We start from the raw sequence: 25,958 nt of genomic DNA on the forward strand, positions 1-25,958 counted from the left end.
CTTTATTGTAGACATTTTGCCATCCAATGGCGAAACATCTGCCGTAAGATACCCAGTTATTTTTATCATGCTAAATTATATATGATAATTGTAATTATGTACTTGTACTTAACTTATTTATGTTTGCCCAACTTTTGTAATAACTTCCATAAACATTATAGCAAATTATTTGACTAAAACTTCCAGCAAGTAGTTCTTGCGAAGAGTTCCTGTAGTAGTTATGAGTAGTTATGAGTTTATTTCGGATTCGTCACTCGACCTCTGGGAAGAGCGGACGTGTGCTTGGACTGCCCCCTACTGACAATTGGTGAAAGCTTGGTTTTCACAAAATGGAGCAACAGGGATGACAACGCGCAAACACTGTCTGCTCCGAACCCTTGACTGGTCCGAACCCTGGACTGGTTTCAAACGGTTTCGTTGTGCACCACCTAGCAGGTTATTAATAGAATATTCAAGAGGTTGCTAGTAGAATTGCAGTAAATAAACCATTCAAATCATTATGAAGCTGTGTGTAGTCTGTGGTCAGTCAAACAAACGGGCTTCCACATGCATAAATTGTCATTTCTGTGGAAATTGGTGTCACGCCCCTTGTGCAGATATCCAAGAACTAGCTACAAGCAGTATTAAAACAGGGAAGTGTTTTTGGGTATGCCCAAATGAGATAAATCTGTGGACTAAAATCACAAGGGTATTAAAAGAGGTCAACATCAAAGCTGCTTTCATAGAAAACCTGGAAGCTTTCTACAACAGATGGGAACATAAAAAGTCCGGGCTGAATGGTACTGCCCTTGATACTGGCCATGTAGTCAGAAACTGTAAGGCTGGAGGTGATGTCCTGGTAGTCAGTAAATGGGGGGCTGATAGTGCTGTCCTGGGAGACAGTAATGGGGAAGCTGGAGGTGCTGTCCTGGGAGACAGTAATGGTGAAGCTGGAGATGCTGTCCTGGGAGACAGTAATGGTGAAGCTGGAGATGCTGTCCTGGGAGACAGTAATGGTGAAGCTGGAGATTTTGTCCAGGTAGTCGGGAATTATACGCAGGAAGGAATACATATGAATGACCGCATAGGGGACAGGAGCCATAGTAGGGAAACAAGTGTAGTCAAAGATAAGATAAAACCAATATTGCAAACTAGAAATACCGCAGGAAATAGCAAACAAGAGGACTCCACTAGCAATAGTGAGGATATATTACCAAAAACAAATGGTGGGAGCTCCATTGTTGGTGCTAGGGAGGATAGAAGTAAGACAGGGAAACATGCACCAACAGGGAATACAGTCACAGAAACCCAAGGCAAACGGAAACCAAGCCTGTGCACATACTATGCACTCGGTATCTGCTGGCATGGGAAATCTGGAAAAACAGATGGGACGTGCAACTATGACCACCCTAGGAAATGCCATGCCCATATGACAACAGGAAAATGCAAACTCCCTTCCTGTAAGCTTTTTCACCCTGAAATGTGTACCTCTTCAGTACAGGAAAGACTGTGCTATAACTTAAATTGCCAGGCATACCATCTAAAGGGGACAAAAAGATACAAAACATCCAGGCCATGGGAAAACCTGGGTAGCCACAGCCACTCAAGAGGGAGAGGTTTTTTAGTGCCAGGAAGGAAAAAAAACTGGCAGGAAATGGCAGAAATCGTACACCAAATCCAGTCATTCCTGGAGTGGAACCACAGTCGATGGCCTCCACTCCAAACCAACAGATACAGATACTAATGCCGGAAAAAAAATCCCCCCCCAGTACCAACAATACCACCAGTCCGATAACATTCTTCTTTGCAAATATACAGGGTCTAAAGCCAGCAACAAACAACAAAATACCTTTCATCCGTGGACTGCTTGCAGAGGCAAAGGCAATGTTCGCGGCTTTCACTGAGACCCACATAAAGGATCACTTGGACAACGAAATATGGATCCCAGGTTACAACCTATACAGATGTGACAGAGTGAACAGGCAAAAGGGGGGGGGTTGGCCTGTACATTGCAGAGTCACTTGTTTGCACAGAACTGCTAAATGCCTCAAATGATGTAGTGGAAGTTTTAGCAGTAAAGGTCGAGAACCAAAACCTAGTCATTGTGATAGTCTACAAGCCTCCGGATGCAACATCCCAGCAATTCCAGGAACAGCTGTTAAAAATTGACCACTGTCTGGAAAACCTTCCAGCTCCTGCACCCAACATCTTGCTCCTGGGGGATTTCAACTTAAGGCACCTAAAATGGAGGAATATAGCAAATAATATTGTTGCAGTAATAACACCAGGAGGCAGCTCTGATGAAAACTCACACTCACGCGAGCTTTTAAATCTCTGCACAAAATTCAATTTAAACCAGCAAATAATAGAGCCTACTAGACTGGAGAATACACTAGACCTCATCTTCACTAACAATGATGATCTGATAAGAAATATCACCATATCAAAAACAATATACTCAGATCACAACATAATTGAGGTTCAGTCATGTATGCGCGGAGCCCCAGACCGACATAATGAGATTAGTCACGAGGGAGCATTCACCAAATTCAACTTCAATAACAAAAACATAAAGTGGGACCAAGTAAACCAAGTCCTAACCGATATAAGCTGGGAAGATATACTAAGCAACACAGACCCCAACTTATGCCTAGAACAGATTAACTCGGTAGCACTCGATGTATGCACAAGGCTTATTCCTCTAAGAAAAAGGAGGAGTAGATGTAAAACTGAAAGAGACAGGCGCTCCCTTTACAGGCGACGGAAAAGAATAACAGAGCGGCTAAAAGAGGTCAATATATCTGAAATGCGTAGGGAGACACTGGTCAGAGAAATAGCAAGCATCGAACTTAAGCTAAAAGAATCCTTTAGGAGTCAGGAATCGCGGGAAGAACTAAAAGCCATAAATGAAATCGAAAGAAACCCAAAGTATTTCTTCTCCTATGCCAAATCAAAATCGAGAACAACGTCCAGTATTGGGCCCCTACTTAAACAAGATGGGTCCTACACAGATGACAACAAGGAAATGAGTGAGCTACTCAAGTCCCAATATGACTCAGTTTTTAGCAAGCCGCTAACCAGACTGAGAGTCGAAGATCAAAATGAATTTTTTATGAGAGAGCCACAAAATTTGATTAACACAAGCCTATCCGATGTTATCCTGACGCCAAATGACTTCGAACAGGCGATAAATGACATGCCCATGCACTCTGCCCCAGGGCCAGACTCATGGAACTCTGTGTTCATCAAGAACTGCAAGAAGCCCCTATCACGAGCCTTTTCCATCCTATGGAGAGGGAGCATGGACACGGGGGTCGTCCCACAGTTACTAAAAACAACAGACATAGCCCCACTCCACAAAGGGGGCAGTAAAGCAACAGCAAAGAACTACAGACCAATAGCACTAACATCCCATATCATAAAAATCTTTGAAAGGGTCCTAAGAAGCAAGATCACCACGCATCTAGAAACCCATCAGTTACACAACCCAGGGCAACATGGGTTTAGAACAGGTCGCTCCTGTCTGTCTCAACTATTGGACCACTACGACAAGGTCCTAAATGCACTAGAAGACAAAAAGAATGCAGATGTAATATATACAGACTTTGCAAAAGCCTTCGACAAGTGTGACCATGGCGTAATAGCGCACAAAATGCGTGCTAAAGGAATAACATTTAAAGTCGGTCGATGGATCTATAATTTCCTCACTAACAGAACACAGAGAGTAGTCGTCAACAGAGTAAAGTTCGAGGCAGCTACGGTGAAAAGCTCTGTTCCACAAGGCACAGTACTCGCTCCCATCTTGTTCCTCATCCTTATATCCGACATAGACAAGGATGTCAGCCACAGCACCGTGTCTTCCTTTGCAGATGACACCCGAATCTGCATGACAGTGTCTTCCATTGCAGACACTGCAAAGCTCCAGGCAGACATCAACCAAATCTTTCAGTGGGCTGCAGAAAACAATATGAAGTTCAACGATGAGAAATTTCAATTACTCAGATACGGTAAACATGAGGAAATTAAATCTTCATCAGAGTACAAAACAAATTCTGGCCACAAAATAGAGCGAAACACCAACGTCAAAGACCTGGGAGTGATCATGTCGGAGGATCTCACCTTCAAGGACCATAACATTGTATCAATCGCATCTGCTAGAAAAATGACAGGATGGATAATGAGAACCTTCAAAACTAGGGAGGCCAAGCCCATGATGACACTCTTCAGGTCACTTGTTCTATCTAGGCTGGAATATTGCTGCACACTAACAGCACCTTTCAAGGCAGGTGAAATTGCCGACCTAGAAAATGTACAGAGAACTTTCACGGCGCGCATAACGGAGATAAAACACCTCAATTATTGGGAGCGCTTGAGGTTCCTAAACCTGTATTCCCTGGAACGCAGGAGGGAGAGATACATGATTATATACACCTGGAAAATCCTAGAGGGACTAGTACCGAACTTGCACACGAAAATCACCCACTACGAAAGCAAAAGACTTGGCAGACGATGCACCATCCCCCCAATGAAAAGCAGGGGTGTCACTAGCACGTTAAGAGACCATACAATAAGTGTCAGGGGCCCGAGACTGTTCAACTGCCTCCCAGCACACATAAGGGGGATTACCAACAGACCCCTGGCAGTCTTCAAGCTGGCACTGGACAAGCACCTAAAGTCAGTTCCGGATCAGCCGGGCTGTGGCTCGTATGTTGGTTTGCGTGCAGCCAGCAGCAACAGCCTGGTTGATCAGGCTCTGATCCACCAGGAGGCCTGGTCTCAGACCGGGCCGCGGGGGCGTTGACCCCCGGAACTCTCTCCAGGTAAACTCCAGGTAATAGAATTGGTGCGGGGGGTGGTGTCTGCACAGAATGCTTCGGTATTGCTACCAGCCATTATTTGCGATACTTATTGTGTTGCCAACGAGGAGCTATATGGTGTGGCATTAAACTGTGCTTACAGGATCTTCGTCAGACTCCACAACGCTGGTATCGACGAGAATTTGGTGGGCAGGTTTCAAGAGGCTTGTCTCGATGTCAACCCTGCTGTAAGTGTGCGACTGTGTGACGTGTCTCGTTATTACACATGGATAAAGGTCCGTAGTGTGCCTTTTGAGGCAGATGAACAGGATCTTCGAGCTATTTTTGAACTTTGTGGGATGGTTCACGTGGCTACGTTGGGAAAGTGGACGGAAGGAACATATGCTGTACTATCTGAGGGAACGTTCATGTTGAAAATGACGTTGAGACACCCCATCCCATCATTTCTGATCTTGGAAGATTTCAGGATGCAAGTGATGGTCACATGCGGGCAGCGTCGCACTTGCCGAGTATGCAGGGCCTACGATCACATTGTGATGCAGTATGATTGTCAGCAGGGGTCGAAGGATGCTGGACGTCATCCGAAGGCTCTGGTTGTCCAGGAGGAGATGGCTGGGACGAGGGAGGGAAAGACTATGTCGAGTTCGGTGTGGAGGTGGAGCAGACGGAGTTACATGAGGAGGCTGCTGCATGATATGTTGGGTACCCCAGGTGTGGGGTCGGTGGAGGGGATTGTTGTTAACCTCGCATCCGAGGTGGATTGAGGGAAGGGGTAGGTGAAGTGGCTGATGCTATGAGGCTCTGTACAGTGGAGGCAGTTATTCATAATGATGGCCTCCAAGAGGAAACAATGAAAGAGGATAGTGGATTGCGAAAGAGGGCGGCTGCACTCTCTGATACGGAGGATATGTTTATTCCAGCACAATGTTCTGGTAAAAAGGTGTGGGCAGACGTGGCAAGGAGTGGCCCTGGAGTATCCAAAGGACCAGGGACTGTGAAAGGTGGTTCTTGGGGATCGGGTGGTGACCGGGGTGGTCGTCGTAGACAGGTGGATCGAGGTGTCGGTGCCAAAGGGAAACCACTTCAGTCAGCTTCAGGCGTTTAATTGTCAATGTCAAGGGTTTAACCCTTAAACTGTCCAAACAGATCTACATTCACATGTGTAGTGCTCCAAAAGTAGATCTACGTTTTTTAACATATTTTCAAATATGACAAAAAAAAATTATCGTTTTTTTTACAAGTTTTCAAATGTAAAAAAAGCAAAAGAAGCTCTACATTTTTTTACATACTTTCAAATGTTGAAAAAACACAGATCTACATTTGGACAGTTTAAGGGTTAAGGCATAGGTTGAAGTGTAAGTGGTTTAGTGTGTTTTTAGGTCAGAATGGGTGGATGTTGTGTTTGTGCCAGAGCACAATCACAAACTTGGATGAGAGCTTGTGCTTGAGGGTTACTGTTTTTGTGGCGCACTTGTTGAGAATCAAAGGGGGCGTAGCTACATTGGTGAGGGAAACCAGCCCCTTTGTTGTACATCATAGTGTAGAGAGTAGTGAGGGGATGGTCTTGAGGGTGGATGGGTTGTGGGGGAGGGAACGGGTGGTGTTTGTGTTTATGGTCCAGCTGAGGGGGACGGCAGAGTTAAGAATGCCTTTGTGAGGAATGTTTTGGTCTATCATCTTCGGTCGCTCCCTCGTCCTATCGGTCGTGGAGGGCAACTGGAATTGTGTGGTATGTCGCAAGGATGTGGAACAATGGGGGGGGGGTGGAGGGTTTTGTTCAATAGTTTTGGGGGATCTGTTAAAAGGAGTGGGGTTAGTAGACGTGGGTGGGGGAGTGCTGCGTGGGAGGTGGAATGTGCCTTTGTGTGGAGGGGGTACGCAGCTAGGCTTGATCATTTGTGTGTGACTAGGACGGCATAAATTAGGAGGGTGCATGTGTTGGACGTGGTTAGGAGGGTATTGGTGGAGTTGGGGTGGGGAGAACTGTCTCGCAGGTACGGGAGTTACTGAAAATCAAACGTCCGGCTGCTTAATGACGAGGAAGGGAGGGTTTTGTTCGTGAGATTGTGGGAGAGCCTGTGGATGGGGGAGAGTGGGGTGGGGGATTTGTTGAGTTGGTGGAATAAGGTAGCTAAGCAGCAGATCTGGGACTTTTATGTTAGGAGGGGGAGGAGGGAGGCTGTTTTCCCAGGGGCTTATCAGGTATCTTGAGGGGCAGTTGTGGGAATGTTATGGGATAAGGGGGGGATACTCTGTTGAAGCAATAGAGGGGTTGAAAGACAATATCAAGGAATTGCAGAATGAGAGGTTTGATGTGGCACGGGCATGGGGGTGGGGATTGGAGGTGGTGGTGTGGGAAGACAGGCCGTGGGCGTGTATCGGCAAGCCGCCACGGAAATGGTAGGATTGTGTGTGCATGAGGAGATGGGAGGGTATAGGGAAGGGCAAGAGTTGGTCACAATGGAGGGTATGGGAGGTTGTGTGGATGCCTGGAATGGGTCATATATGAGGAGTGTAGGTTTGTGGGAGGCTGCTTTATGGGACATGGGGGGGGGGTTGGGTACAGTGTGTTCTTGAGAAGGGGGGACAGGGAGGCGTTAGGTGGGATTATCGAGGGGGATGAGGTATGGATGGCATTGATGGGAATGCACACCGGTAAGGTGCCAGGGATTGACGGTCTGCCGAGTGAATTCTGTGTACAGCATTGGCGTGTTTTAAAGGGGTTTTTGGTGAGGCTGTTCAATGTGATGGAGAGGGGAGAGATGGGGGTTTTGCAGGCAACAGCGGTTGTGGGCATGGTACCAAGGGGGATGGTCCTTCAACGATGAGGGACTATTGGGAAATATCGCTTATGTATGTGGATTATAAATTATTTGCTAAAATACTGGGCAACCGGTTGAAAAGGGTCATTGGTAGAGTTGTTGCAACAAGACAATTTGGGGTGCCAGGGAGGTCAGTGTATGAGGCATGGGGTAATTAGAGGATTTATAGTGAGTGCACAAAAGGAGGGGGAGGAGGAGTGTTGGCGCTGGATTGGAGTGCGGCATACGATAATGTGGAAAGGGAAGCTTTGTGGCATATTATATGGTGACAAGGGTTTGGGGAAAAGATTGTGTGTTGGGCACGCACTTTTTATTGGGGGTGGGTATGTGTTTGCAGGTGAATGGAAGGGTGGGGTCGCATGTCGTGATGGGAAGGGGTTTGAGACAGGGTTGTTCTCTCTCTCAGCTTCTTTTTGCATGTTTTCAGGATCCTTTTTATAGGGCGGCAGAGACGTGTGTGAGGGAGCTGGGTTGTGGCAGACTGGGAATTGTTGGTTATGTTGATGATACGATGGTCCTGGTGCATGGGGGAGAATTTAGGGAGTGTGGGGTGGCTCGTGGATTTATTTGGGAGGCAGTAGGCATGAGGGTGAATGTAGCTAAGTCGAAGTTCATGGGGATTGGGATGGGAGGGAGAGTGGGGGAGGTGGTGTGTAGTGGATCAGGTGAAGATTTGTGGGGTTGTGTACATGAGGGATGAGAGGGAGGCGAGGCATGTCAACTCGGGCAGTGTTACGCCCTTTGTGCATAATTTAAGAAGGGTCAATTGATTAGTGTGTAATTACGGCTTTTTCACTTAGTATTATATTACTGGTACCTTTATTCGTAGCTAAAATAAAGACTCCTAGTTTTATAATATTATCTGGCCATGAATTATTGATTTTATTTTGTCTGGTAGGATGCTTTATAAACCTGCAGTGTTTAGTATTCATATGTTGAATTGCCTTGTGGTTGTTTATGCTTCACAAACTCTCACTTATTCCGAGGTGATGTCAAGCAAGGGAGTTTTACCCATAACAGTTCATTCTCGCCTCTGGTAGAGAAAGCACCAAGCCACGGAGCTCTTTTAATCTCTCGTTGCAAACCCCAGTAGAACCTTTGAACCTGGATCTCTAGGTTCAACTGAGGTTGCTTGGATTACGTCAGTGTTGGAATACTTGATGGGTTATGTCTGTGTAGTCAGCCATTCAGTGAAGCAATTTGATGAATAGACTACGTCTGTGTTCTATAACCGTTGAAGTCTCGTGATAGTATCTAACCTGTTCTAGCTGTAGTTGTATGTAACTGATTGAGGAAGGGGTAAAGGAACCCTATCCTGTACTTCATTGGCTGTCAGAGATCCCAGTGATGTATTGTGGCCATTGATTACGAAACTATAGTGATTGTGTACATATGAGTGTATAAGGAAAGGTATACCTGAATTATTCCTGTCCCACCTATAAGTACGGGACTTTTATTTAATTTACTAAGTGGCTATAATCTTAGTATTATACTGAATAAAACCAGATAAAGCATTATAGAACTTTTTTGCCACCTGGTGGTTCAAAATTACACTCGCTCACCCACTGACTATAAACCCAGAAATACTAATCTTAATCTTAAAATAATAAATCCTAACTAGTCATAAGTTTGCCTATGATACTCGAATATAGACACCTTGTATTGTGCCAAAACAAAAGCATTCACATTGCTAAACTCACAAATTATGATGTAGTCACTTAGCCTTAATACCATAAGTCTGCTCGAAATGCCTAGCCATGCTAGGTGTCCTAGTGGCCCCCTCTGTAATTAGTATTTTATAACATGTAAACCACAAAATACCCAAAACCTGTAAACCCCACATTGTAACCATTATAGAGAATAAACTTGAATTGAATATATAAAAATGTTTGAAAAGAGTAAGAAGACCTGAGTTGGTCTTCACCTGTTGTTACTAACGGGTATAGCGAGTTTGTTTGGTGGCTCTTGCAGAGCGGGGTTCAATGATAAACGTCTTCGGAGGCTTCTCACTTTATTTGCAATGTAGTGGTGGGTACACAGGCTTGTGTGTTGTGCCCATGGCCCGGGTAGGGCCATGCCCATGAGAGGGAGAGAACTAGTAGGCCTTGTGTCTTCCTGCTAGGCCGCTGAGTGAGTGAGTGAGTGTGGGACCAGCGTCCCATAGACCTGGGCAGGCCCAGAGGGCAGCACCTTAGTGGCGTGAAATATGAACTAAGCTGGCAGACAGCAGAGGCTGTCTGTGCAGACAGTACAGGCTGTCTACACGGGTCTCCTCCCTGAAAAGAGACTCAAAACGTAACAGGCAGTGTTGTGGATCGTGTGATCAGAAGATTAGAGGGGTTGTGGCCGAATCGCCTCACGCTGCACCAAAGGGTAATAGTGGTTAACATACTTTTGTGTAGTAAAATATGGCATGTGGCGGTGATGTACCCATTGGTACCGAAGGATGTTAAGCTTCTGTTGTGTAGGGTATTCCATTTCATTTGAGGGTTGGGATGTGATTGGTTGAGGAGGGGGGTGGTAACGCTCCCAGTACGCCAGGGAGGGCTGGGGTTAATTTCTTTTGAGTGTAGACTGAAGAGTGTTTGTGAAGCATGGGTTCCTGCAGGTGGGAGGGGTGGGGCGGAAGATCGGCATTGTGTATGAGGATGTCCGAAGGTGGTGGGGGGGGGTAGGGATTTAAGGGATTGCGAAGATATGTTACTGGTGTTAATGCATTTTTAGGGATCTGGTGCATCTGCGGGTTGGGGCCATTGACAAAGTGGTAGGGACTCGTTAGGTGGCTTCTGTGGAAGAGGTGTACCCAGTGTACACGTGGATGGATATTTGGGGTCGCTTACGAGGGTTGTGTATAAGGCTGTGTGAGAGGGAGGTAATGTACAGGTTCCTTCATGGGATCCTGCTGCCGGGGGTGGTTTTACATAATAGACTGATTAGGGAGGATGGGGCATGTAAAGAGTGTGGGGGGGGAAGACATGGTGTTTCATGTGGTATACTTTTGCAAATGTTTAGGTGTTGAGGGAATGGATGGGGCACGTGGTATGTTGGGTTGGGGGGGAGGACTGTCGGTTTTGTAGGTGCTAAGTTTGGATGTGGGTGGAGTGGGAGCACAGGTCTAGAGAGCTGTGGTGTACCTGGTAGTCGATTTTGTTTGTCTTGTGGGCGATAAGGGATAAATGGGTGGGGGAATGTAGGAAGGTCGTAGCAGTGACCTTTAACAGAAAGAAGTGTTGTAACAGGGACCTTTATGGATGGAGGTGGGACAGAGATTTTTCAGTAGGTACCGTGGTTTCACAGTGGGGGATTTATTAAATTTGAGGAAGTCAGGGATTGCAGCGAGCTGGTCTCTCGGTAAGGGGTGAGTGCCTGAGTGTGTGAATCCACCTGAATGTTTGAAGATTATGTATGGTTTGGGAGGTACGGTTTATGGATGGTTGTTTTGTGGATCCTGTGTAGTTTATGTATAGGCAGTCGGTGCTCTTGTGGAGCCAAGGAGGGCTGTAGTAAAGGTCTGTATCCCATGTTATGTATGTGGGTACGAGTGATGGGAGGGCTTCCCCAGGTGAGGAAGCTATCATTCGTTCAGTTGGGCATTGCTGGATGTGATTCTTGAGGTTTTGTCATCACTGTGTCTGACATGTCATATGTTATGTTGGTATCGCAGGGTTGTTTACCTCTATTAAGGTACTTCAGTGCGTCTGGTGCTTGTGCATGTAGGAGCATGCCCTTGTTGGCATATTAGGTTATATGTTAACTGCTATGTTCACGATTTCCCGACGTGTTACTAAAGTTCAGTGTGATATGGTTATTGTGCTTGGATCTGTAATTTTTTCTTGTGTTTCATGTCATGTGTGGCCTCGGTTCTATGCAAGATAGTGATGGCCTGTTTGGATGGTTGTTTTCACATGCATTTTTCTTTCCTCTTTTGACCTCGCTTATGGGGTTAGCATGTATTGTTTGCATTGCCTTTTATTGTACTGGGATACAGCTGAATACATCCTGTGGATAGGTGTGGTATGCCATGCATATTGAATTTATTGTATTTAATGAGCATGGCATAGACTTTGTCAAGGATGGTCCAGGATTTTTGTGTGGATTATTACTGTATATGGTGTGCATTGTGTATGTTTAGGTAGGAGTGCATTGTTACTGTATAGTGTTTATGGTGTAGGTTATTTTCCCTGTTATTAATGTTCAGTTGTTCATATGCGATATGTTTTATGTTTTAAATGTATTTAACCCTTGATCACAGGGTCTCATGTCCTCGTTATGTATCGTATTTTAAATAAAATATAAAAAAAAAATAGTGATGACAGTGATAGCAATAACTAATAGAAATAATAATCTTTATCTCTACAATACCTGGAGGGTGTTTGAGGGTCAGTCCCCCTGAGGCCTGGTCCATGATCAGGCCTTGTGGTAGATCAGGACCTGATCAACTAGGCTGCTACTGTTGGTTGCAAACAAACCGATGTATGAACCACAGCCCGGCTGGTCAGGTACTGACTTGGGGTGCCTGTCTAGCTCCCTCTTGTAGATAGCCAGGGGTCTATTAGAACAATATTATTTTTAGGGGTCTGGATAGTGACAAGGTTAATATATATTGTGTATAATTGTAAAATCCCATCCAGATACTATAGATGAGCTGAATCGAGAATTTTTTTTTTTCAGGATGGGTCGTTATCGTGTATGCAGTGGTACATATTCGAGGGCCCCAAAACCCCCAAAGACAGAGGAAGAGAAACGTGCCCGCTACAAGCAGCGTGTGGTTGTACCAAAATTTGATGATCTATTTATTGAGAAAAATGAAAATGCCAGAGCTGAAAATTCTTCAGAAGATTCCATTAATGCACTTGTTAAAGGAGTGAAGGTAAAAACAAACAAGCAAAAAACTATATAGTGGCATACTGTATGGTATAAAATTATGGTAATTGACATATATAAATTGCTATCCCTCCCCTATTTCATCAGGCCTACAGTTATGAATGGCTGTGTAACCAAGCAAGGTAAACAAGCAAGGTTAAGATAACTGTTATCCTGCTTGAGCCGAGTTTCAGTAAGTATAGCAGGAGATGTTAGCAATTAAAGAATCTAGGAGTGCTAGGAAGTCATCATAGTGATTACTCAGGAATTAAACTTAATTAAATATTGATATATTCTTGGTATTGTTTGACTTGCTGTGTAGTAGAGAGTTATTTTCAAAGTAGTATTGATTACCATTTTGTTATGATGGGAGATTTAAATCAGGATCTGTATCAGCATTCGTGAACTATGAAGTGCGAATTAAAAGGAACAATACTGTGACTTGAAACTATATACAAATAATGTGTACATAGGAGAATGAAACTTATAATGGTGATTCAGGTTGACTTGGACCATTAACTTGTCTCACAGTTAGTGTTCAAGTTGGGCTGAAATATCATAAGTTTCATTTTCCATTGTGCAGGTTATTTGTATGTTGGTGCTGCTATACTCTGGTACATTCCCTTTTTGCTTCCATGGATGAATTCTCTGTCTCCACATATGTGTCAGTGCATCACCCATCTTATTTTCTTCAACTATGATTCGCCTTATCTCTCGTAGAACTATCTGCTGACAAGTTCACTTCTAAATATCTGAATACATTTACTTCCTCCATACTCCATCCAATCTAATATTCAATCTCTCATTATCTGCATTTTTTGTTTATCACCTTTCCCTTTCTTCTGCTCATTTTTAATTTTCTTCTCCCCTCAAGGAAGGTTCTTTGATGTTGGTGAGGGGCTCTTGATCTAGGGAATTGAATCTGCTCCAGTTTCCTGAATTAAGCCTGAATTCCTTCCACATTCCCCCCCACAGGTGCTGCATAATCCTATGGGTTTAGTGCTCCCCATTGATAATAATAATAATTAATTTTCTTTTACATACCCTCCCAAATTTGTTTATGAATCTTTGCAACCTTTTTCCAGAAACTCCCAAATGAACCATGTCATTGAAAAAAAGGCAACTACGACAACTGTTACTCTGTACCAGATTCACTATCTTTCACACCATCTCCCCAACACCCTAGTGTTTACTCCTCTTACAACCCCATCTATAAATACGTTAAGCAGCCATGGTAACATTACCTACCCAAATCTGCACCTTGCTATCCACATAGACTATTTTCTGCTTTCAGTAAAGTTGTTTCAGATATATTCAGGCACTGATCTAGATGACATTCCCCAGAATATATTGTATTTAGTGATTCTTGAAGAGAGTTTGAGAGTTTTGCATTTTCATTGTTTATTGTTTTAAGAGTTTCCCCTATATTAATGCATACATACCACTAACAGTTTTTTTTGTATTTAGTCCATGTCTCTCTCTACAAGTATGTATTTTCAGTCATTGGCCCTTTCTGAAGATACTTTGCTGAATTCCAGTACTGTAAGAAAGCCTCTTGCGGTCAACAGTCTCCTGGCTAATTCTACATTAGGTGCGAGTCGCATTTCTGCTGATAATACCTTTGACAAACTTGTTGGAGATGTCAGGTATGTGTTCAGTGTATCATAGATTCTTTGGAAAATCTCAGGTTGGTTCCATGATTAATACCTGTAGTATAGTACACCTTTTATTTATTCTTTCACAGTACTGTTGGTTTTCTTTTCTTTTACCTTATTTTTTCAAGGATTTTTTCTATATTCTTTACAGAATTGAGTCTGTATAATGTGTAATTACCTATTTGAACTTGGGGGATGGAGTTGCACAATCTTGTGGGAGATAGCTGGTAGGCCTACATTTGTACTCATGGAGTGTGGCATCAGAGTTAAGGATGGCACTTGTATTTCCCACCTCTAGGACTTGAGGCTGAGTAACTGGTTGTCTTCAGTCCCTTTATAAATATTATTTTGCTCACACTATTAGCATGCGAAGTCACAAAAATCACTTACTGGGTCTTGCTCAGATGTAATGCACTCATACAAGCCTGTTGGATATTCACACCCCTTGTACTCAGAACCTCCATAAGCCCTTATCCCGTCCCTTTAATTGACACTTGCTATTTTAATTCTTTCACTGTCTGTCCCGTAATATTATGGCTTTGAAGCCAGTGTCGGTTCTGTAATACTACGCCAAAATTCTAGCGGCCTCCAATCTTGTGGGAGAAGCTGGTAGACCTACATGCAAAAGAATGGGTCTGAATGGTGAGTGTGTGCAGCATAAAAAAAATCCTTCAGCACAGTGCATAATGAGAAAAAAAACTGTGACCATGTTTTTGGTTTAACCCTTTGACTGTTTTGGTCGTATATATACGTCTTATGAGCCACCGTTTTTGACATATATATACTATACTCGTAAATTCTAGCGGCTTGAAATCAAGCAGGAGAAAGCTGGTAGGCCCACATCTGAGAGAATGGGTCTGTGTGGTTAGTTTTTTTTAACAAGTCGGCCGTCTCCCACCGAGGCAGGGTGACCCAAAAAGAAAGAAAATGCCCAAAAAGAAAATACTTTCATCATCATTCAACACTTTCATCTCACACACATAATCACTGTTTTTGCAGAGGTGCCCAGAATACAACAGCTTAGAAGTATATACGTATAAAAATACACAATATATCCCTCCAAGCTGCCAATATCCCAAACCCCTCCTTTAGAGTGCAGGCATTGTACTTCCCATTTCCAGGACTCGAGTCCGGTTATATAAAATAACGGTTTCCCTGAATCCCTTCACTAAATATTACCCTGCTCACACTCCAACAGCTCGTCAGGTCCCAAATACCATTTGTCTCCATTCACTCCTATCTAACACGCTCGCGCACGCTTGCTGGACGTCCAAACACCTCGCCCACAACACCACCTTTACCCCCTCCCTCCAACCATTTCGAGGACGACCCCTACCCCGCCTTCCTTTCCCTACAGATTTATACGCTCTCCATGTCATTCTACTTTGATCCATTCTCTCTAAATGACCAAACCACCTCAACAAACCCTCTTCAGCCCTCTGACTAATACTTTTATTAACTCCACACCTTCTCCTAATTTCCACACTCTGAATTTTCTGCATAATATTTACACCACACATTGCCCTTAGACAGGACATCTCCACTGCCTCCAACCGCCTCCTCGCTGCAGCATTTACAACCCAAGTTTCATTTTGTATTCAATTCCCAATAATTTAATCCCACCCCTCTCCTGAACACCCTAGCATTTACTTCTTTTACAACCCCATCTATAAATATATTAAACAACCATGGTGACATTACACATCCCTGTCTAACACCTACTTTTGCTGGGAAGTAGTCTCCCTCTCTTCTACACACCCTAACCTGAGCCTCACTATCCTCATAAAAACTTTACAGCATTTAGTAACTTACCACCTATTCCATATTACTTGCAACATCTGCCACATTACTCCCATATCCACTCTATCGTATGGCTTTTCTAAATCCATAATTGCAATAAAAACTTCCCTACCTTTATCTAAATACTGCTCACATATATGCTTCAATGTAAACACTTCATCAACACATCCCCTACCTACTCTAAAACCTCCTTGCTCATCCGCAATTCTACATTCTGTCTTGCCTCTAATTCTTTCAATTATAACCCTACTGTATACTTTTCCTGGTATACTCAGTAAACTTATTCCTCTATAATTTTTACAATCTCTTTTGTCCCCCTTCCCTTTATATGAAGGGACTATACACGCTCTCGGCCAATCCCTAGGTGCCTTCCGCTTTCATACATTTATTAAACAAAAATTCCAAGCACTCCAACACTGTCCCCCCCCTGCTTTTAACATTTCTGTCATGATCCTGTCAGTTGCAGCTGCTTTACCCCCTTTCATTCTACGTAATGCCTCACTTTCCTCTCCCACACTCACATCCTGCTCTTCACTCCTAAAAGATGGTATACCTCCCTAGCCAGTGCATGAAATTATCGCCTCCCTTTCTTTGTCGACATTTAAAAGTTCCTCAAAATATTCCCACCATCTACCCAATACCTCCATCTCCCCATCTACTAACTCCCCTACTCTGCTTTTAATTGACAAATCCATTTGTTCCCTAGTCTTTCTTAACTTGTTTAACTCCAAAAATTTTTTCTTATTTTCATTAAAATTTTTTGACAGTGCCTCTCCCACTCTATCATCTGCTCTCCTTTTGCACTCTCTCACCACTCTCTTCACCTTTCTTTTACTGTCCATATGCTCTACTCTTATAATTCTTCTGCTTTGTAAAAACCTCTCATAAGCTAACTTTTTCTCTTTTATCACACCCTTTACTTCATCATTCCACCAATCACTCCTCTTTCCTCCTGCACCCACCCTCCTATAACCACAAACTTCTGCCCCACATTCTAATACTGCATTTTTAAAACTATTCCAACCCTCTTCAACCCCCCCCCCACTACTCATACTTACACCAGCCTATCTTTCTGCCAATAGTTGCTTATATTTCACCCGAACATCATCCTCCCTTAGTTTATACACTTTCACCTCCCTCTTACTTCTTGTTGCCATTTTCCTCTTATCCCATCCACCTCTAATTCTAACTGTAGCTGCAACTAGATAATGATCCGATATATCAGTTGCTCCTCTATAAACGTGTACATCCTGGAGCCTACCCATCAACCTTTTATCCACCAATACATAATCTAACAAACTACTTTCATTATGTGCTATATCATACCTTGTGTATTTATTTATCCTCTTTTTCATAAAATATGTATTACTTATTACCAAACCTCTTTCTACACATAGCTCAATTAAAGGCTCCCCATTTTCATTTACCCCTGGCACCTCAAATTTACCTACTACTCCCTCCACAATATTTTTACCCACTTTAGCAATAAACTCCCCTACCACAAGTACTCTCGCACTTGGTTCAAAACTCCCCACGCATTCACTCAACATTTCCCAAAATCTCTCAATCCCCTCTATACTTCCCCAGGTGCATATATGCTTACTATAACCTACTTCTCACATCCAGCCTTTATTTTACTCCACATAATCCTTGAATTAATACATTTATAGTCCCTCTTTTCCTGCCATAGCTTATCCTTCAACATTATTGCTACTCCTTCTTTAGCTCTAACTCTATTTGAAACCTCTGACCTAATCCCATTTATTCCTCTCCACTGAAACTCACCCACCCCCTTCAGCTTTGTTTCACTTAAAGCCAGGACATCCAGCTTCTTCTCATTCATAACATCCACAATCATCTCTTTCTTATCATTTGCACAGCATCCACGCACATTCAGACTTCCCACTTTGACAATTTTCTTCTTATTCTTTTTAGGAATTATTACAGGAAAAGGGGTTACTAGCCCATTGTTCCCGGCATTTTAGTTGACTTTTACAACATGCATGGCTTACGGAGGAAAGATTCTTATTCCACTTCCCCATGGATATAAAAGGAAAAGTAATGAGAATAAGAACTAAGATAAAATCAAAGAAAACTCAGATGAGTGGGTGTAAATAAGCGTGTACATGTATGTTTAGTGTGACCTAAGTGTAAGTAGAAGTAGCAAGACGTACCTGTAATCTTGCACATTTATGAGACAGACAAAAGACACCAGCAATCCTACCATAATGTAAAACAATTGCAGGCTTTCGTTTTACTCACTTGGCAGGATGGTAGTACCTCCCTGGGTGATTGTTGTCTACCAGCCTACTACATTGTTTAGTGTGCACCATATACAAAAAATCCTTCAGCACAGAGTACATAATGAGAAAAAAAAACTCCTATGTTTTTTTTTTTTTTTAATTAAAATGCCGATTGTGTGGTCTATTTTTGTATAGTATTTATGGTTGCATTCTCGTTTTCTTGGTCTCGTTTGATAGAATAGAAAACATATTAAAGAAATAGAGCTGATTTTGATTTGTTTTACTATGAAAAGAACCTTGAAATGGAGCTCAAAGTAGAGGAAATGTTTGATTTTTGCCGATGTTCAAAAGTAAACAAATGATGTCATTTTCCAATAAATGTCCAAGTAGTCATTCTAATATGCAGTCAAGAATGGGTTGACATTGTTTATACAATTATTAGAATATTGCAGTAGTGTGCATAACAGTAAATCTTCTATTTTTTGTTTGAATAAAAATTCAAAATAGAAAGCAAGGGTAATATCAGAGGGGCCTGGAGACATGACTGATGACCAAAGAAAATGTTATTTTAGAGTCAGGAAAGTCTGCATTGTTCATTCTGGACCCTATTTTGAAATTGTCATGTTTTTTTAATTTTTGTGAAATTGGCCAAATTGAAAAATTCTGAACACGTTATTGGGTAGTTGATATTGGTAAATGGGCAGTTTCTTGTACTCAATCGATAGAAAACGTGGAGTTCTAAAGAAATAGCTATGAGTTTGGTTGACTGGAACAATGGAATTAGCCGAAAATGGGGCTCAAAGTGGGCGAAATCGCCGATTCATAAATATCGCCTAGGTCGCTAACTTTGCGAGAGCTTAATTCCGTCAGTTTTCCATCAAATTTTGTTGTTTTGGTGTCATTAAATTTGGGAAAAGATTCTCTATCATTTCCTAAAAATTTTTTTTTTTTTTTAAATTTTGCGACAAAGGAGATATCTCAGGATTTGGGGTTGCAACAGTCAAGGGGTTAAAACAGCAATGTGACGATGTATTTTTGTATGGTATTTGATTGTATTCTCGTTTTCTTGGTCTTGTTTGATAAAATGGGCGATATGTTGCAGAAATAGAGGTGATTTTGAGTGGTTTACAGAATAAAGTAGCTTGAAAGTTAGCTCAAAGTAGCAGAAATGTTCGATTTTTGATGATGTTCTAGGTAAACAAATCACGTTATGCGTCCAATACACATCAACTGGTGGGTCTAATATGCTTTCACAAATGCACTGATATTATTTATACAGTGGACCCCTGGTTATCGGCTGTAATCCATTCCTGAAGGTCCGCCGATAATTGAAATGACCGATAACCTAATTAACCCTTTCAGGGTCCCGAGGCCAAATTTCAAAGTGCGCACCAGGGTCCAAGAATTTAAAAAAAAAAAAGTTATTTTTTCTTATGAAATGGTAGAGAATCTTTTTCTGAAGGTAGGTTGGTAGACAGCAACCACCCAGGGAAGTACTACCGTCCTGCCAGATGACTGTGAAACAAAAACCTGTAACTGTTTTGCATGATGGTAGGATTGCTGGTTTCTTTTTCTGTCTCATAAACACGCTAAGATAACAGGGATATCTTGCTACTCCTACTTACACTTTGGTCACACTTCACAGACACGCACATGCATATATATATATACATACATCTAGGTTTTTCTCCTTTTTCTAAATAGCTCTTGTTCTTTTTTTTATTTCTTCTATTGTCCATGGGGAAGTGGAAAAGAATCTTTCCTCCGTAAGCCATGCGTGTCGTATGAGGCGACTAAAATGCCGGGAGCAATGGGCTAGTAACCCCTTCTCCTGTATACAATTACTAAAAAAGAGAAGAAGAAAAACTTTATAAAACTGGGTTGCTTAAATGTGCGTGGATGTAGTGCGGATGACAAGAAACAGATGATTGCTGATGTTATGAATGAAAAGAAGTTGGATGTCCTGGCCCTAAGCGAAACAAAGCTGAAGGGAGTAGGAGAGTTTCAGTGGGGGGAAATAAATGGGATTAAATCTGGAGTATCTGAGAGAGTTAGAGCAAAGGAAGGGGTAGCAGTAATGTTAAATGATCAGTTATGGAAGGAGAAAAGAGAATATGAATGTGTAAATTCAAGAATTATGTGGATTAAAGTAAAGGTTGGATGCGAGAAGTGGGTCATAATAAGCGTGTATGCACCTGGAGAAGAGAGGAATGCAGAGGAGAGAGAGAGATTTTGGGAGATGTTAAGTGAATGTATAGGAGCATTTGAACCAAGTGAGAGAGTAATTGTGGTAGGGGACTTGAATGCTAAAGTAGGAGAAACTTTTAGAGAGGGTGTGGTAGGTAAGTTTGGGGTGCCAGGTGTAAATGATAATGGGAGCCCTTTGATTGAACTTTGTATAGAAAGGGGTTTAGTTATAGGTAATACATATTTTAAGAAAAAGAGGATAAATAAGTATACACGATATGATGTAGGGCGAAATGACAGTAGTTTGTTGGATTATGTATTGGTAGATAAAAGACTGTTGAGTAGACTTCAGGATGTACATGTTTATAGAGGGGCCACAGATATATCAGATCACTTTCTAGTTGTAGCTACACTGAGAGTAAAAGGTAGATGGGATACAAGGAGAATAGAAGCATCAGGGAAGAGAGAGGTGAAGGTTTATAAACTAAAAGAGGAGGCAGTTAGGGTAAGATATAAACAGCTATTGGAGGATAGATGGGCTAATGAGAGCATAGGCAATGGGGTCGAAGAGGTATGGGGTAGGTTTAAAAATGTAGTGTTAGAGTGCTCAGCAGAAGTTTGTGGTTACAGGAAAGTGGGTGCAGGAGGGAAGAGGAGCGATTGGTGGAATGATGATGTAAAGAGAGTAGTAAGGGAGAAAAAGTTAGCATATGAGAAGTTTTTACAAAGTAGAAGTGATGCAAGGAGGGAAGAGTATATGGAGAAAAAGAGAGAAGTTAAGAGAGTGGTGAAGCAATGTAAAAAGAGAGCAAATGAGAGAGTGGGTGAGATGTTATCAACAAATTTTGTTGAAAATAAGAAAAAGTTTTGGAGTGAGATTAACAAGTTAAGAAAGCCTAGAGAACAAATGGATTTGTCAGTTAAAAATAGGAGAGGAGAGTTATTAAATGGAGAGTTAGAGGTATTGGGAAGATGGAAGGAATATTTTGAGGAATTGTTAAATGTTGATGAAGATAGGGAAGCTGTGATTTCGTGTATAGGGCAAGGAGGAATAACATCTTGTAGGAGTGAGGAAGAGCCAGTTGTGAGTGTGGGGGAAGTTCGTGAGGCAGTAGGTAAAATGAAAGGGGGTAAGGCAGCCGGGATTGATGGGATAAAGATAGAAATGTTAAAAGCAGGTGGGGATATAGTTTTGGAGTGGTTGGTGCAATTATTTAATAAATGTATGGAAGAGGGTAAGGTACCTAGGGATTGGCAGAGAGCATGCATAGTTCCTTTGTATAAAGGCAAAGGGGATAAAAGAGAGTGCAAAAATTATAGGGGGATAAGTCTGTTGAGTGTACCTGGTAAAGTGTATGGTAGAGTTATAATTGAAAGAATTAAGAGTAAGACGGAGAATAGGATAGCAGATGAACAAGGAGGCTTTAGGAAAGGTAGGGGGTGTGTGGACCAGGTGTTTACAGTGAAACATATAAGTGAACAGTATTTAGATAAGGCTAAAGAGGTGTTTGTGGCATTTATGGATTTGGAAAAGGCGTATGACAGGGTGGATAGGGGGGCAATGTGGCAGATGTTGCAAGTGTATGGTGTAGGAGGTAGGTTACTGAAAGCAGTGAAGAGTTTTTACGAGGATAGTGAGGCTCAAGTTAGAGTATGTAGGAAAGAGGGAAATTTTTTCCCAGTAAAAGTAGGCCTTAGACAAGGATGTGTGATGTCACCGTGGTTGTTTAATATATTTATAGATGGGGTTGTAAGAGAAGTAAATGCGAGGGTCTTGGCAAGAGGCGTGGAGTTAAAAGATAAAGAATCACACACAAAGTGGGAGTTGTCACAGCTGCTCTTTGCTGATGACACTGTGCTCTTGGGAGATTCTGAAGAGAAGTTGCAGAGATTGGTGGATGAATTTGGTAGGGTGTGCAAAAGAAGGAAATTAAAGGTGAATACAGGAAAGAGTAAGGTTATGAGGATAACAAAAAGATTAGGTGATGAAAGATTGAATATCAGATTGGAGGGAGAGAGTATGGAGGAGGTGAACGTATTCAGATATTTGGGAGTGGACGTGTCAGCGGATGGGTCTATGAAAGATGAGGTGAATCATAGAATTGATGAGGGAAAAAGAGTGAGTGGTGCACTTAGGAGTCTGTGGAGACAAAGAACTTTGTCCTTGGAGGCAAAGAGGGGAATGTATGAGAGTATAGTTTTACCAACGCTCTTATATGGGTGTGAAGCGTGGGTGATGAATGTTGCAGCGAGGAGAAGGCTGGAGGCAGTGGAGATGTCATGTCTGAGGGCAATGTGTGGTGTGAATATAATGCAGAGAATTCGTAGTTTGGAAGTTAGGAGGAGGTGCGGGATTACCAAAACTGTTGTCCAGAGGGCTGAGGAAGGGTTGTTGAGGTGGTTCGGACATGTAGAGAGAATGGAGCGAAACAGAATGACTTCAAGAGTGTATCAGTCTGTAGTGGAAGGAAGGCGGGGTAGGGGTCGGCCTAGGAAGGGTTGGAGGGAGGGGGTAAAGGAGGTTTTGTGTGCGAGGGGCTTGGACTTCCAGCAGGCATGCGTGAGCGTGTTTGATAGGAGTGAATGGAGACAAATGGTTTTTAATACTTGACGTGCTGTTGGAGTGTGAGCAAAGTAACATTTATGAAGGGATTCAGGGAAACCGGCAGGCCGGACTTGAGTCCTGGAGATGGGAAGTACAGTGCCTGCACTCTGAAGGAGGGGTGTTAATGTTGCAGTTTAAAAACTGTAGTGTAAAGCACCCTTCTGGCAAGACAGTGATGGAGTGAATGATGGTGAAAGTTTTTCTTTTTCGGGCCACCCTGCCTTGGTGGGAATCGGCCGGTGTGATAATAAAAAAAAAAAAAAATAAAACAAAAAGTACGAAATTTGATGGAAAATTGATGAAATTATGCTCTCGCGAATTTTGATGTGTCGGCGATATTTACGAATCGGCGATTTTGCCGATTTTGACTCCCATTTTAGGCCAATTACATTATTCCAGTCGACCAAATTCTTAGCTATTTCACTAGTATTACTTCTATTGATTGAGCACAAGAAATCACCAAGTCAACTGTTTCAACTACAAAATAACTGATTGGTAATTTGGCCAATTTAACACAAAGTTCAAAATATTCCAATTTCAAAATAGGGTCCAGAATAAACAATGTAGGTATTCGTGGCATTAAACTAACATTTCCTCTGTTCATTAGTTACATTTTGAGGCTTTACAAATGAATTCCATTTTGATTTTTTATTCACAATGAATTTTTATTCAAACCAAAAAATAGAAGGTTTACTGTTATGCAATACTGTAATAATTGTATAAATATCATCACCACAGTTGTGAATATATATTAGACCCACCAGCTGGCGTGTATTAGACGTGTGAGGTTGTTTACTCTTGAACATCGGCAAAAATTTAACAGTTCCTCTACTTTGAGCTCAGTTTCAAGCCATTTCCAGTGCTAAAACCAATCAAAATCATCTCTTTCTGTAATATGTCTTCCATTCTATCAAATAAGACCAAGAAATCGCAAGTACAGCTATAAAAAACATACGAAAAAACACTACAAAGTCGCTGTTTTAATCGAAAATCAGTTTTTTTCTCTTATTATACACTGTGCTGCAGGATTTGTTTAAAGTGGTGCACACACATACCACATAGATGTATTCTCTCATATGTAGGCCAAAATTTACCACTCGGAGCTTATCAGAGTGAGCTGAGCTCATGGAGTAGATCTACGGTTTGGACCCTGAATGTAAAGCCGTAGATCTCCGGCACAGTCCCTGAAAAGGTTAATATTTCCCATAGTTAATGGATATAAAATTAATTCATTCCAAGCAAAAATATCCAAAAAAAAAAATTTTTTTTTACAATTATGTAAGTATTACATACCTTTATTGAAGGCTAATGCTGGCTTCTGGAAGATAGGGAGGAGGAAAGAGGAAGGAGTTAGTGTTTGGAAGGGGAATCCCCCTCCATGAAGACTTTAGGTAGCAATGCCTTCTCTGGGGGTTACTTCCCTTCTGTCTTTTAACCCTTTGAGGGTTTCGGACGTACAGTGGACCCCCGCATAGCGACCTTAATCCGTGCAAGAGGGCTGGTTGTTATGCGAAATGTTCGGTATGCGAATGAATTTTCCCCATGAGAAATAATGGAAATCAAATTAATCCGTGCAAGACACCCAAAGTATGAAAAAAAAATTTTTTTACCACATGAAATGTTAATTTTAATACACACAAACTGAAAAAGGCATGCACAATTACATGACACTTACTTTTATTGAAGATCTGGTGATGATTGATGGGATGGGAGGAGGGGAGAGAGTGTGTTAGTGTTTAGAAGGGGAATCCCCTTCCATTAAGACTTGAGGTGTCGAGTCCTTTTCTGGGGTTACTTCCCTTCTTCTTTTAATGCCACTAGGACCAGCTTCAGAGTCACTGGACTTCTTTCGCACATATCTGTCCATAGTGGCCTGTACCTCTCGTTCCTTTATGACTTCCCTAAAGTGTTTCACATCATTGTCAGTGTACAGGTTGCCAACACGGCTTGTAATAGCTGTGTGAGGGTGATTTTCATCAAAAAAGGTTGGCACTTCAAGCCACTTTGCACACATTTCCTTAATCTTTGTAGTAGGCAACTTCTTCAATTTCTCTCTCCCCTCCTCTGAACCAGTTTCCTCAGGTCTGGCCTCTTGCTGTTGAAGTTGATCTATCAGCTCATCAGTGGTTAGTTCTTCATTGTCCTCCTCCACCAACTCTTCCACATCATCCCCACTAACCTCCAACCCTAAGGACTTTCCCAATGCCACAATGGATTCCTCAACTGGCATAATCCTCTCAGGGTTAGCCTCAAACCCTTCAAAATACCTTTTGTCTACACATTCTGGCCACAGTTTCTTCCAAGCAGAGTTCAAGGTCTTCTTAGTCACTCCCTCCCAAGCCTTACCTATAAGGTTTACACAATTGAGGATATTAAAGTGATCTCTCCAAAACTCTCTTAGAGTCAGTTGAGTTTCTGAGGTCTCTACAAAGCACCTTTCAAACAGAGCTTTTGTGTACAGTTTTTTGAAGTTTGCAATAACCTGCTGGTCCATGGGCTGCAGGAGAGGAGTGGTATTAGGAGGCAAAAACTTCACCTTAATGAATTTCATGTCCCCATAAAGTCGCTCTGCCACGTCTGTAGGATGACCAGGGGCATTGTCTAACACCAGGAGGCACTTAAGTTCTAATTTCTTTTCAGTTAGGTAATCTTTCACATTGGGGGCAAATGCATGGTGTAACCAGTCATAGAAAAAGTCCCTAGTGACCCATGCCTTACTGTTTGCCCTCCACAGCACACACAAATTCTCCTTGAGGACATTCTTTTGCCTGAACGGTCTGGTAGTTTCAGAGTGATACACTAATAAAGGCTTCTCTTTGCAATCACCAGTAGCATTGGAACACATTAACAAAGTAAGCCTGTCTTTCATAGGCTTATGTCCTGGGAGTGCCTTTTCCTGCTGAGTAATGTAGGTCCTGCTTGGCATTTTCTTCCAAAACAGGCCTGTTTCATCACAATTAAACACTTGTTCAGGTTTCAGTCCTTCA

General features: G+C 42.3%; 1 protein-coding gene across 5 annotated transcripts in view; it reads left to right on the forward strand.

Annotated features, from left to right (window-relative positions):
* The window catches only part of Haspin (haspin), a 157,231-nt gene that overhangs the window by 10,440 nt on the left and 120,833 nt on the right, over nt 1-25,958 (forward strand). For 4 of the 5 annotated variants that reach the window (XM_070088742.1, XM_070088740.1, XM_070088743.1 and 1 more), the window contains exons 2-3: nt 12,290-12,488; nt 13,982-14,127. In XM_070088742.1, coding sequence (XP_069944843.1) covers nt 12,291-12,488; nt 13,982-14,127 — 344 coding nt within the window. In that variant the 5' untranslated portion in view covers nt 12,290. Of the gene's footprint in view, nt 1-12,289; nt 12,489-13,981; nt 14,128-25,958 lie in introns of those variants that run through there. The other variant, XM_070088744.1, reaches the window with a different exon arrangement.

This window comes from Cherax quadricarinatus, chromosome 26, assembly GCF_038502225.1.
Source record: "Cherax quadricarinatus isolate ZL_2023a chromosome 26, ASM3850222v1, whole genome shotgun sequence".
NCBI lineage: Eukaryota > Metazoa > Arthropoda > Malacostraca > Decapoda > Parastacidae > Cherax > Cherax quadricarinatus.